This window comes from Chlorocebus sabaeus, chromosome 14, assembly GCF_047675955.1.
Source record: "Chlorocebus sabaeus isolate Y175 chromosome 14, mChlSab1.0.hap1, whole genome shotgun sequence".
NCBI lineage: Eukaryota > Metazoa > Chordata > Mammalia > Primates > Cercopithecidae > Chlorocebus > Chlorocebus sabaeus.
The window spans coordinates 29,955,430-29,969,459 of NC_132917.1; the positions used below are offsets into that span (position 1 = coordinate 29,955,430).

The 14,030-nt window shown below is 48.8% G+C and overlaps 1 protein-coding gene across 1 annotated transcript in view; it reads left to right on the plus strand.

The window, feature by feature from the left end:
* The window catches only part of LBH (LBH regulator of WNT signaling pathway), a 28,603-nt gene extending 16,057 nt beyond the window's left edge, over positions 1-12,546 (plus strand). The window contains exon 3 of the mRNA XM_007971051.3: positions 9,932-12,546. Within this exon, the coding sequence (XP_007969242.1) occupies positions 9,932-10,120 (189 nt within the window). The 3' untranslated portion in view covers positions 10,121-12,546. The remainder of the gene's footprint in view (positions 1-9,931) is intronic.
* The last annotated feature ends 1,484 nt before the right edge of the window (positions 12,547-14,030 follow it).

Sequence of the window (14,030 nt, forward strand, 5' to 3'; positions counted from 1 at the left end):
GCTGTTGTACTTCCGTCAGCAGCAGAAATGTTGTGGGCTGACTGTCCATTTCACTGTGCCATATGTATAAGTGACATGTGGTGGAGTCAATATTTAATACAAATTACTTTTTACTGCTTCATCAAGGGCATTAATTTTTTTTGTTTGCTTGCTTTCTTTTTAATCATGAGGGTGAGCTGGGGAACAACTGATGATGCCAAGTATGGTTTGCTGCCACTATGTTAATTCTCGCCAAAGTGCCAGCAGTTTCTTCCACTGTTGCTTTCTGTACCCTTAGTGCAAGTGTTAACACTGTGGAAAAGGCAAACGACATCTTTAGTAGTACTATGCAAATACGTTACCTCGGTGGAGGCTCCCTCCCTGAAAGGGTCTTGGCAATTGAGTTTGGAGAATGGCTGCCCTAGGCTAAATAGAATATGCCTGATGAGAGGGTAGCAGGGCCATCAGCTCCTCTGTTAGCGTGGATGGTTTCATTGAAAGGCATATACCTCTAGGAATATAGCCCTGTTTGCTTCAGTTGTTAGCCTCAGTGCTGCAGTTGTGATCAACTAAAATCTCCAAGCTTCTTTTATGAGAGCTACTATCAAGCAAGACTTCTTGTGTGGGGCAAAAAACTTTTGGGGGTCGGGGGGACAAAGTGAGTTGTCCTGGTAGTGCGCTGCAGAATGGGTGGAGACGGAATGAAAGTGGAGCGAAGGCCATGGGGCAGGACTGCAAGGAAGGCCTTCGAGATTTGTTTCCACCCAGGGATGTTTTTGGAAGCTACATGGTGGGGGTTAGAAAGAGAACCAGACAAGAAATGGAAGGAAGGCAATGGGACAGGCTAAATATTCAAGATTTGTGTTTCCAAAACAAAGAATGAGGGGATAGTTAGAAATGGCAGCTGAGAGAGGTGTGACCATGGGACATTTGGATAGTACCAGTGGAGGGAGGATAGAGAGAGGGATGTGCCACCCACAGATGCCTGGAGGTGACAGGGGGCCAACTAACATTCCAAAAGCTTCCTCATTCCACTGGGCCCAGAGTTAGCAGTAGAAATTAGTGCAATTAATTAGAATTTGGAACTCCTGACTCGCAGGATGGGTGTGTGTTCGAGAGATGTTTATGAAAGATGGTGTTTATCCAAAGGATTTCCTTTTCTTTCAAGTTTCAAGGCTGGAGGCTTAAGCATCTTTGATCCAAAGGAAGGAGGTCCAGCAGTTGTTATAAGCCCTAAATCTTTGCTTAAGTCCTCTATAGGATTAGAGGCACCAGGACAAGGCAGAATAGAGTGAGGTGGATGTTCTGTAACCCCAGTGCAGGGGAGATTTAAGGAAGATGAGAGTCTTAAAGATGGACGGTGAGTGGACAAGTCTCTGAGTAGAGACTGGAGAATATTCTTCCTTCCCTGCATCTAGTTAGTAGCCCTGCTGCCCTTTGCTACAATTCTTTCTGTTCTTATTAGCCACATTCCACGTGGAAAAGCCAGTAAAATGCAAATAATAATAATGATGATAATAAAATAGCAGGAGGCAAGTATTTCAAAAACTGAATTTCTTGCCTTCACACATTATTAGGGGGCAAAGAACAGGTGTGTTTTTTATTTGAATTAGCTGCTGCTTGTTCATTCATCCCTTGGCAGAGCAGGATGCTGGTAGAGATCTGCCCATTGTTATAAGCCAGCCCCTCATAGGAAGGAAGGAACACACAAGGCAGTTCATTGTTGTTCTCCAGGAGAAGAAATCCAGACTTTGGGAAGCTGAGGGGCAGGACCCTGGAGTAAGTAGAAGGAAGAGGTAGAAGAAGAGGAAGGCCTCTGGTGAGGGGTGGGGTGGTGACAAGGGCATGGTTTTCATTCTGGCAGGCCTAACCCATGCCCTGGGGAAATAGAGGCACGGGGAGGGAAGTGATGAAGTTGCAGCTGTTTCTCCAAAGAACTTGGCCTAGGATTTGTGGGCACAAGCCCAGGAGTGCTGCCTATTTGCTCCTGTCCCAGGCTACAGCTGTTGACCCCTTGGTTCTTCACTCTAAATGCTCTACCCCAGCTTTACCTAGTAAGAACCATCATTAGGAAGGTAGAGTTTACAGGGCATGTTCACACATACCTGTATTTGATTCTCTCCAAAGCCCTGCAAGATCAGCATTAGCACTGACCCAAATTGTAGAGGAGTAGAGGAGAATGGGCCACCACTTCGATGAGCCTGCCAGGCACTGTGTTGGCTCTCAAGGCACAGCACTGTGACCATGCCAACCATATCGTAAAGTGGAAATGGTTTTCTCATTTTACTCGGGAGGCAGCTGAGGCTCAGAGGCAATAAAATGATGTGACCAGGGTCATAGAGATAATAAGAGATGGAGGCGAGGAAAAAGCCAGATCCTGCAGACTCTGTGGTCTGCCTGTGGGAAGAGCAATTTTCCTGAGTGGGTTTGGGCTGATTTTTCTTATTTCTCTGCAACAAGAGAGAGTAGAGGCTTACTGTGTGGTTTTGTCCACAGTGCCTTAGGGAGCTAGCTTGGTTATGTATCTCGGGCTCTCTCCCCTCCCTCTCCACCCCCGGCCCTCCTCCTTCCTCTTTCCACCCTTGAGAAAAAGAGCAAGATGTCCAGGCTCCTGAGGTCTCAGCTTGCAGAGCTGGTAATTAGCCCTCTGTGTCCTGTTAACCACCTTTCATCTCCTCCACCTGCTGGTGTCCGCTTTCCCTATTAGCATCTCTCGGCTCTTTGCAGAGCCCTCGGCCTCTTTGTGGCCAGCTCAGGTTGTTTGTCAGAGATGATGGCTGAGAGATGCACACTCAGGGGAGGGCGGCTCTGACCAGAATTGCTCACATTTTCCATGCCAGGTGCCAGGCATCTCTCTCCTCTCCCACCCCAGGGGCAGGCAGGTTTAGGTCACCTGGCGTGCAGGCAGACAGTTGATAACCAGCTCCCCAAATTTGGGGCCTTTGAAGCCCTGGTGTTGCCTTTCAGTTCTCCTCCATGGGCGAAACAGGAACTGGGTGGGAACTGGCTCACTGGCAACTTTTGTGCCTAAGCAAGAAGCCTGCTGAGGAATTCCTGGTCTCCAGAAGCTTACCCTCAGGCCCAGGATTCTCTGGTCCAACAGCCTCCGCTGTTAGTCCGTCAAACAAACGCCCTGGGCTTCCCTGGAACATCCTGCTGCCTTCGTAGTCTGCACACTAAATCATGTATCCAACAAGGCAGCCACTCGCCACATGGGGCCATTTAAGGTTACATTAAATTGATATTTATATTATATCACATATAAATTTCTATTAATAAAAATTAAATAAAATATAAACTTTTAGCCACCATTCTTGTTTTTTATTGTCAGTAGAACTTTTTTTTTTTTTGAGGTAGGGTCTTGCTTCGTCACTCAGGCTGGAGTGCAGTCACACAGCCTCTGCTCGTTGCAGCCTTAACCTTCCAGGCTTAGGCAATTCTCCCACCTCAGCCCCCCAAAGTACTAGGATTACAGACATGAGCCACCTGTGCCTGGCCAATTTTAGCCACCTTTCAAGTGCTCCATAGTCACACATGGCAAGTGGCTACTGTCTTGGACAGCGCAGATAGAGAGCATTTCCACACGTAGAACATTCTATTGGACAGCACTGATCTTTACAGCCAGAAAATCCACTATCTTACAGACCATCTCTTCCTGCTACAAAGTCTTGAAGCTCCCTTGACCTTTCAAGTGAATTCATCTGAGTTCCCCAAATGCCAGGGCTTGTTGGGACTGGAGGCCACCAGGCAAAGGATGCCTCCGAAGAGGTATCCCCTGTAAAATTCACCCTCACCATGGCCAGGCACTCATGCCTGTAATCCCAGCACTTTGGAAGGCTGAGGTGGGAGGATCACTTGAGCCTGAAAGGTTGAGGCTGCAAAGAGCCGAGATTGTGCCGTTGCCCTTCAGTCTGGGTGACAAAACAAGACCCTATCTCAAGAAAGAAAAAAAAAAAAAAAAAAACTAATAAAAAATAAGAAAGGTAGCTAAACTTTTTATTTAATTTTTATTAACAGAAATTTATATGTGATATAATATAAACATCAATTTAAGTAACTTTGGCCCTTTGTGGTGAGTGGTTGCCTTGTTGGATTGATGATTTAGTATGAGGGTGGTGAAGGCAGCAGGATGTTCCAGGGAAGCCCAGGGCATTTGTTTGACCCACCAACAGCAGAGGCTGTTGTAGCAGAGAATCCTGGGCCTGAGGGTGAGCTTAAGGAGACAAGAATGGTGCTTACTTTTCTACACTGTGGGGCATGCAAGACTTGGGAAGGTTCATGGTGTGTGTAAATGTCGAGGCTTCATTCCATTTGCAAAGGATGGAACTTGGTGATATGGGTTGGCCGTGTCCCCACCCAGATCTCATCTTGAATTTTAGTTCCCATAATCCCCTCGTGTTGTGGGAGAGACCTGATCGGAGGTAACGGAATCATGGGGGCAGTTACCCTCATACCGTTCTCATCATGATAGTAAGTGAGATCTCATGAGATCTGATGGTTTTTTTTTTTTTTTTTTTTTTTTTTTTTTTTTTGAGACGGAGTCTCTCGCTCTGTCGCCCAGGTTGGAGTGCTGTGGCCGGATCTCAGCTCACTGCAAGCTCCGCCTCCCGGGTTCACGCCATTCTCCTGCCTCAGCCTCCCGAGTAGCTGGGACTACAGGCGCCCTTTGGGAGGCCGAGACGGGTGGATCACAAGGTCAGGAGATCGAGATCTGATGGTTTTATAAGGGGCTTTTCTCCCTGTGCTCGGCACTTCTCTCTCCTGCCACCTTGTGAAGAAGGATGTGTTTGCTTCCCCTTCCGCCATGATTGTAAGTTTCCTGAGGCCTTCCTAGCCATGTGGAACTGTGAGGCAATTAAACCTCTTTCCTTTAGGCTGGGCGCAGTGGTTCATGCCTGCAATCCCAGCACTTTGGGAGGCCAAGGCAGGAGGATCACGAGGTCAGGAGATCGAGACCATCCTGGCTAACATGGTGAAACCCCGTCTCTACTAAAGAATACGAAAAATTAGCCAGGCTTGTTGGTGGGTGCCTGTAGTCCCAGCTACTCAGGAGGCTAAGGCAGGAGAATGGCGTGAGCCTGGGAGGCAGCGCTTGCAGTGAGCCGAGATCGTGCCACTGCACTCCAGCCTGGGTGACAGAGCGAGACTCCGTCTCAAAAAAAAAAAAAAAAAAACCCTTTAAAAAGTACCCAGTCTTGGGGATTTCTTCATAGCAGCATGAGAATGGACTAATAATACTTGGTGTCCATTCGGTTCATTTCAGCCATCAGCTTTGGCAGCCCAATGTGGCTGCTGGATGTGGAATCCAGGGCTGGCAGAGGGAGGAAGCTGTAGGGGTGGGAGAATCACAGCTGGCGGTGGATGCTTCTAGACCTGCCCTAGCCTGGGCTGAGGGTGGGAAATGGCTCTGAGCACCGCAGAGGGAAGGGAAAATGATTTGTGTTTGTTTTTGCCTTTCTGTAGTACAGAGAGAAGGAGCACTTTGGAGTAAGAGGTTTAACCAGAAGCAGTTTCTTTTGGGAACAGGGGCAGTTCTTTACTCCCTGCCAGTTCCTGCAGGCAGGCAGCATGCCGGGCTGGCTTACCGCCTCAACCCTACCTGTCATGTGCTTGGCAAGTCTGACTCAAGTCCTTTTTTCCACTGCCTTCCCCACCCGTCAAATTGCAGTTGCAACCTCTCATTTTTCTGCTGCCTAGATGATTAAAAAGCATGACTTAGTGGAAAAATGTTGACCTCCTCGGGGTCAGCCTCTGAAGCAGCTGTCAGAGATAAGATTGTGCTGGCAAATTACTCAGCGGCACTTTGCAAGACTTTCTGTCTGTCTGTAAGGAAACCAGAAGCTGTTGGTTCTGGGTACTTTTTGTGTTTGGAGAGAGCTACAATTTTGAGGCCCAAATGGGTATAATCTGATAATAAAATAAGATCTCTGATGGAAGGGTTTGATTATTATAGTGATTTTTAAAAATACAATTAACAGGCTTTGTTAAAAATTTTTTTTTTTTTTTTTAAAACAGTGCTTGCTTCAAGCAATTCAGGGAGCAAAGTCCTCTGGCGGTAGGTAGCACTATCAGAAAAGTTCAATTCTCAGACTCTTCTTCCAAGGACTTTAAAGACTTAATTGTGGAGCTCTCGGTACGAATGGCGCTGTTTGGAATTATTTTAATTACTGTGTATGTATGACTGCCTCTTGCTTGGAGATTGGATGCTTACTGTAGTTCTGTTGAAACTGCTCCAAAGAGGACATTATAGTTTCAATTTCGCTTATGTCCTCCAAGTATTTTATCATCTTCATAGTTGCCAAGAACTTGTACCCATCTAGTGAGACAAGAAGGTCACCTCACATCTCGAAAGGAGAAACTGAGGCGTTTGGGGTTGAGAGGACTTGACTAGAGTTATACAATGGTGGTCAAGGACATAGTGAGCGCCTGGGTTGTGTGGCTTACCCTTGTTATCAAGTGAATGCTTCATGTGAAGTCCTACAGGTCTGAGTTTGGATCCCAGTTCAGCCGCTTCCCAGGTGTGTGGCTTTGAGCAAGTCACATAACCCTCTCTGTGCCTCAGGTTTCTTATCCACAAAATAGGGTTACAGTAGTCCCCATTACCTCTGGGGGGTACGTTCCAAGACACACAGTGGTTGCCTGAAACCCCAGATAATACCAAACCCACATATGCTACGTTTTATCCTATACATCCATACCTGTGACAAAGGTTAATTTATAAATTAGACTTAATGTGAGATTAACAATGATAGCTAACAATAAAATAGAACAATTATAACACCATACTGCAACAAAAGCTATGTGAATGTGGTCTCTGTCTCTCACGGTATCTTACTGCACTGTACCTACCTATCTTGGGATTGCAGTTGACTATGGGTAACTGAAAGCAAAACTGTGGATAAGTTGGGGGTGGTGACTAGAACTATTTTGAGGTCTGAGATTCTGCTCAGCAAAAATTTCATCCATCATCATCATCATTAGATTTTTCTCCTTATTTTAATGAAAGACCTATTTCCAGCTTGAAGTGAAATCCAATGCTTCCCACCCCTCTCCTTCTCCTTCTCCTCCTCTTCCTATCTTCCTCCTCCTCCCCCTCCTTGTCTTCTTCTTCCTCCTCCTCCTCCCCCTTCTCCCCTTCCTCCTTTTGCTGGCCCTGCCCTGCTTGTCATGCCTTTTGCTTTTCCTTGGCCATCATAGTTAGAATTGGGTTTTCACTCTCCCAGCCCTGGCAATGTGGCCCTGGCACAGGCAGGCACAATCCTGGCAGTGAGGTCAGAGGGTGGAGGCAGGGCCAGGCTCTGCACAGGGCAGGTGCCCCTCTCCTCTTGACAGCTTATGGTGCTATGTTGGATCCTGAAGGTTTAGAACAAGCATCGGGACTGGGAAGCTCACCTCCTGGGCTGGGACCCTGACAGCTGCCTGGGCAGTCAAGGCCCAGAGTCTTGCTCTCCCTCCCTGCTCAGTTTTCCATCTGTGAAATGGGGCGGAGACCCAGCAGCAGCCTAATCCATTTTCCAGGAGGCTCGGGCACTGAAAACAGCAGATGTAGGTTTGAACCCTGGCTCTGCCATGTGACCTGCAGAGTCCTGGGTCTTACTATTCCTAGGGTGACAGTGAGCCCTGAACGAGGTGACGTCTGAAAGAGCTTTGTTACCTGTAGTGGACTTCCCTCCATCGGGGTCCCTCTCACCCACTCCCAAAGCTCATGCTTGGAGGGGGCCTTGTGTACTCACAGCCCAAGGGGGGATCTGACTTCACCCAAGAAATGAGGAAACCCCCAAAAAGCCCACGTGGCCACTCCTCGCTCGGAACATGCGCGTCCGAGCACAGCACCGTCTGAGGGCAGAACTTCTAGGCCGGCCAGGTCAGGAAGACAAAGCCCAGAGTTGGGGTCCTTGTCCCCCTGCCTCCGTGACCCACACTGGCCCAGCCCGTCCCTGGGCTTGTTTTCCTCCTGGCTGCCATTATGATACCTTTTATGAGCCTCGTTAAGTCTTTAATGATGCCTGGTTGTACAGCTGGCTTAAGGCTTAATCCCCAGCAATAGGCCTTATTGGATAAATGGTTAATAATCACTCGTCTGCAGGGATTGGGAAGGCTTCGTTGAGGCCTATGATTCCTGGAAGCCCCACGTGGCCTGTGATGTGGTGAGAGCGTGACTTGGCTGGGGCAGCACTGCTTGGGGCTGGGTTGCAGTAAGACCGGGCACCCTCAGAGCACCACAGAATTGGGAAGGCCTGAGTTTGTAAAAGGGCCTTTCTTCCATGTCCTGGTAATGGAGGACTCCTGTCTGCTGCCATGGGCCTGTCCCCATCTGGATCAAGGTGCAGGCAGGACCAGGCAGCCCTGCAGATCTCTTCAAATGTGTCTCCACCCACTGAAAGCTTTGCTTCCCTTTCTTGCACCATGAACACACTGTATGACCTTGAGCAGGTCTCCTGACCCCGCTGGCGCCTTGGTTTGCTCATCTACCAAATGGAGAGGTGGGAAGAGATGGCTGTGAAGGTGCCAAGTGCCTGATTCTGTGAGCCCAGCATCGCAGACAGAAGCTCTTCTCTCTAGCTCTGGGGTGTGTCACTGAGGGCTGTGAATGGCAGGGACCAGCAGCCCAGCGGATTAAGTACTTAAACTGCTGGACAAAGAATTGGGTCAGCTGTAGTCACAGGGCAGTGTGTGCAAAGGGAATCCGCAGAGCCAGATTTGACCCTGATTTTATAACCAGGTTTGGGGTTTCTGCCAGCTCTGGGCAGGACACAGAGTAGGCATTAAAAAACAAAGCCTGGTTGACGGGACTCTGGAAAAAGAAGTAGAGTCCTTCAGGTGTAGAGCTGGCAAGAAGCCAGGAATGTTCACAGGTGAAAAAGAAAGGATCCTTGGATTTTGTTTCCAGCCCACCTGTGACTGGGGGCCATGCCTTTCATCAGGATTTGGCTTTGACTTTACAGTTGCAATGGGATCAGGACCCATCTACTTGAGGGACAGGCTGGTGTTGGGGCAGGGGAATCGAACAGACCCAGTTTTTGTTTTTGTTTTTGTTTTTGTTTTTGTTTTTGTTTTGAGATGGAGTCTCGCTTTGTCGCCCAGGCTGCAGTGCAGTGGCGTGATCTCAGCTCACTACAAGCTCTGCCTCCTGGGTTCATGCCATTCTCCTGCCTCAGCCTCCTGAGCAGCTGGGACTACAGGCGCCCGCCACCACACCCGGCTGATTTTTGTATTTTTAGTAGTTCACCATGTTAGGGTTTTCGCCGTGTTAGCCAGGATGATCTTGATGTCCTGACTTCTTGATCCGCCCACCTCGGCCTCCCAAAGTGCTGGGATTACAGTTGTGAGCCACCATGCACAGCCCAGACCCAGTTTTCAATCTCATCCCATCCCTCACTCATTTCTAGGCTGTCTAATCTTGGACCACCTACTCTTCCAAGCCTGAGATTCTTTAAGCTAGCATTAGCAACACCTATTTTTCAGTATGACTGTGTGGGTTGGAAGTGATATATGTATAGCACCTGGTAGCCTGCTCACTTAGTGCCAATAATTATTCCGGGAGGTACTTAATGCTATGGCACCTGTTGTATTCTTTGCACTGCTGGCGTAAAATACTTCCTGTAGAGAGAGACCAGACTTACTGTGGATAACATGGTTTGGGATTATTTTATCTGAAAATAAAATACAGAGTCCAAACAGAGTCACATCAACCTTTAAACTCAGTGGCACTGCCCCCAAACTTTCAGCTTCAGGATTAGAATCAGAGTCTGACTGAGGGACAATTTCCTATGTTGCCCCAGAATATTCTCCCGTGGCTCCCGCCTTATATACCCCACAGCCTCCCAAGTGCAAAGCACAGTCCCTGGCCTACGGCATGCACCCAGTATGCCACACGGATGTGCAAAGAAGGAATGGAATTTCTCTTTTCAAATATCTACATGACCAGGCACCTGCTCTGCTTTTCTTTCAGATCTTCCCAGACCCGTCAGACTTTGACCGCTGCTGCAAACTGAAGGACCGCCTCCCCTCCATAGTGGTGGAACCCACAGAAGGGGAGGTGGAGAGCGGGGAGCTCCGGTGGCCCCCTGAGGAGTTCCTGGTCCAGGAGGATGAGCAAGACAACTGCGAAGAGACAGCGAAAGAAAATAAAGAGCAGTAGAGTCCCTGTGGACTCCCATGGGTCATACCAGCCAGCATCTGTTCCTGAACTGTGTTTTTCCCATCGTGACGGAAGAAGAGAGTGAGCCACAATCGTTCTGAAAATGTCAAACGAGGCTTCTGTTTTGCAGCTGCAGATCACCGAGTTGGTTTTCTTTTCTTTTCTTGTCCTTTTTTTTTTTTTTTTTTTTTTTTTTGAAACTTGCCGAGCAGTGGAGCCCTCTGACAATTTGCAAGGCCCTCTGAGAAAGGAAGCTGCTTAGAGCCAGGGGGTTAGGGGGTGGGGGGAGCGAGGGCTGTTTTTGAGATCATTATCTGAACTAAGGCAGCCTAGTAGAGGCAGTGGTGGGATTCCAATGGGTCTTGGTGGGTGGGAGGTGGGGCATGTGCAAAGCAAGCAAGGAACATTTGGGGTAAGAAAACAAACACAAGGCAAAAGAAAAAAATACATGTTTTTAAGAAAACATTGAGCAGAGAACTGCAGCCAGGATGCACTCAGCAGACATTCACTGTGGCTGCTGGTGCATCAGAAAACAAGGTCTTCATCTCTCCAGTTTCACCCACCCCACCCTTTGCTTTCATTTCAGGTGTGTTGGTCTATGACAGGGAGGAGAGGAAAGGAGAGCAGGAGCAATTGGCTGCCTGCAAAGCCAGCTGGAGGTGATGTGCAGGAAAGGCAAGGTCACCCCATTCTTCTCCATGGCCTGTCTGCTCCCAGCTGTGGTAGACTCACATAGCCAAGGTGATCGGTTTTTAAGAGGCAGTGCTTTTCAGCTTTTCTCCCTGATATATCCATTTTGCTTCCCAGCACTTTTTAGGAGTAGTGAGAGCACTTCCTGCCCTTGTTGGAAGCCCCAGGGTGGACACTTGGCATGAAGGTCTCTCCCTCAACTGCTGCCCTCCCAAGACTTGCTCCCAAGGTGGAATGGGTGTGCTCTCCCAGGCCGGCCCTTCCTCCTCCTCACCGCCACCTTCCCTGCCCCAGCCACAGCAGCCATGGGTACATGGGTCCCCAGCTCAGCTGCGGATTCCCGCCAGTCTGCCCAGCTGCAATACTCACACCCATGGGGGCTCTCGGTCTGTTTTTCTTGTGGTTGCCAAGTGGAGAGCAGACGTGGCTTTTTCTGTGTTTCGTTGGGGAGGTGACTTGCATGGTGGGGACAAGGGATCGTGGCAGCCTTGGGATCGAGTTTGAAACTAAAGGATGCCATGAGGTCCCTGGCTTCTCCCCATGTTGTTCCCGGACAAGGGCAGAAGGGAGGCATGGCAAGGGACCTACACTGTCCTTACTCAACAGTGGTCCTCATCCCTCCCCACCTCCCACTGCTTCCTGCAAGGGCACCAGTTGTATGAGAAAGTTGGCCTTTGGACTTAGCATTTCTTGTCGTAGCTAAGAGCCATCTGAAGCAGCAGGTTGCAGGACAAACGCTTCAGTCCACCCGGGAGCAGTACCATGTGACCAAGAGGTGGACTCAGAGCCTTCCTTGAGCTAAACTCGGCCAACCAAGGCACGCAGCTTGTCCCCTCAGGTCTCCAGTCAGTCCAGGTTGACCCTCAGTTCTGGACACGTGTATATAGCTGTATTTAATACCTCAAGGTCATTGTGGCTCTGGGGATGCCGGGGCAGGAGGACGAGGGTGTGCTGTGGACACAGCAGTCCGTGGGATTCCGTTCTGGGAAGCCGATGGTCCCGGCACCCCCTGCTTCCTCCCTCTGTTGTCTGCCTGTGTGACACACATCAATGGCAATAACTTCTTCCAACTCCTCGCAGAAGTGGGAGAGGCCTGCAGCCTGCACCGAGAGGGGCTTTCCTCTCTCTTGCTCCCCGCTTCGTTCTGTTTTGGCTGCAGAGAGTGGTTCATCCATACTCTCATTCCCTCGCCTCCCCTAGTGGACGGAGGCGGGGGTCTTGCCTTTTCAATTCCTGTGTTTTGGTGTCTTCCCTTATCTGCTCCCCTGAATCACCTGTCCCGGTCTTGCTGTGTGATGGGAACGTGCTTGTAAACTGCGTAACAAATCTACTTTGTGTATGTGTCTGTTTATGGGGGTGGTTTATTCTTTTTGCTGGTCCCTAGACCACTTTGTATGACCGTTTGCAGTCTGAGCAGGCCAGGGGCTGACAGCTAATGTCAGGACCCTCAGCGGTGGAGCCTGCTGGGGGGACCCAGCTGCTCTTGGACAAGTGGCTGAGCTCCTATCTGGCCTCCTCTTTTTTTTTTTCCCCCCCAAGTAATTTGTGTGTATTTCTAACTGATTGTATTGAAAAAATTCTTAGTATTTCAGTAAAAATGCCTGTTGTGAGATGAACCTCCTGTAACTTCTATCTGTTCTTTTTTGAGGCTCAGGGAGAAACTAGCATTTTTTTTTTTTTCCAAACTACTTTTTGTCACTGTGACAGTTGTAAATAAAGTTTGAAAATGCTTTCCACTCTGGTCTGGTTTCCTTTTTCCCTTCCTGTTCCGTTGGAACGGAGTGAGCTCAGGAGCAAGATGAAGTCCTGCAGAAGGCCAAGTTGAGGGAGTCCCAAGAGAGGCTCCTTATGTAGTTCACCTGATGGCTTGTCCGGGGAAAATTCACTGGGGGGATTTAACCCACAGCCAAGGTGTAAACTGCCCTTCTAAAGGAAGAAAAACCCAAGACATATCAGAAGGTCATTCACAGAGCCTGGAGGGTGAGTGGGTGGGCATGTGGCAAGCGCAGGCTATCATATAAAGCATTTACCAAGCACCTACTGCTTGGCAGGCATTGGTAAGAGGTCAAGGTCACAAATGGCAATGGCCCTGGCTCTCATGGCACTGCCTTAGTGAAAAATTAAATGACAAATATGGTGCGTGCAAGGCAGGATCAAACTGGGATGCCCCGAGAGTGAACATCAGTTGGGAAGGTCAGGAAGGTCTTTGGAAGCAGTGACAAGGAGAAGTTAACCAGGTACTAGGTGGCAGGGAGCAGAGGGGAGTTGGGGGCATTGGAAAAGGATTCCAACAGGGAGAACAGCTTGGCAAGGGATTGGCAGATGGGGTGGGGTGGTGGAAGAGGAAAGCATGCAAGAGGGCTACTCAGTCCTGGCTGAGAGTTTAGATTTCATTCTAAGGGGAGGACCTAGCATGGTCCGCTTTACATTTTAATACCACCTGGCTCGATGGAGATGGGATAAGAGGGGGCAAGATGAAAAGCCTAGAGACCAGGAAGGAGGCTTTGTGGAGGTCAGAGTGAGAGAATGGTGGTTTATAGAAGGGATTTGGGGGCATTTTTCTAACCCAAGGCCCTTTTTGACTTCACCCAGCCGTATTCTGAGTTCCTTAACCTTGGTAAGTATAGAAAATCCAGTGGTTTGTACTGAAGGTGTCTGCCGGGATTTACAGAATAATGACCCAATTTAACATTAGCCTTAGTGAAACAACTAGATCAACGGATCTGCTGCCCCAAGGATAACTGGCAGGACTTTACCCTCCTCATATGGATTGCCCCTTTATTTTTCTCCAGCAGTCTGAAGATGGAATTTATTAGAATGCAGGCTCCTTGAACACACCCCTGCAGAAAACTGTCTTTATTTGCAGATGACATCATCTATGTAGGAAATCCTATGAAATCTACACAAAAAAGCTACTAGAACTAATAAATTTGAGTTTAGCATGGTTGCAGGATCAAAGTTCAATATTCAAAAATTGACTGCATTTCTATATATTGGTAACAACGACAAAAAAACCCAAACACTGCATGTTCTCACTCCTAAGCGGGAGCTGAACAATGAGAACACAGGGACACAGGGAGGGGAACATCACACACTGGGGCCTGTCGGGGGGTGGTGGGCAAGGAGAGGGAGAGCATTAGGACAAATACCTAATGCATGCAGGGCTTGAAACCTAGATGATGGGCTGCAGGTGCAGCAAACCACCATGGCACATGTACAC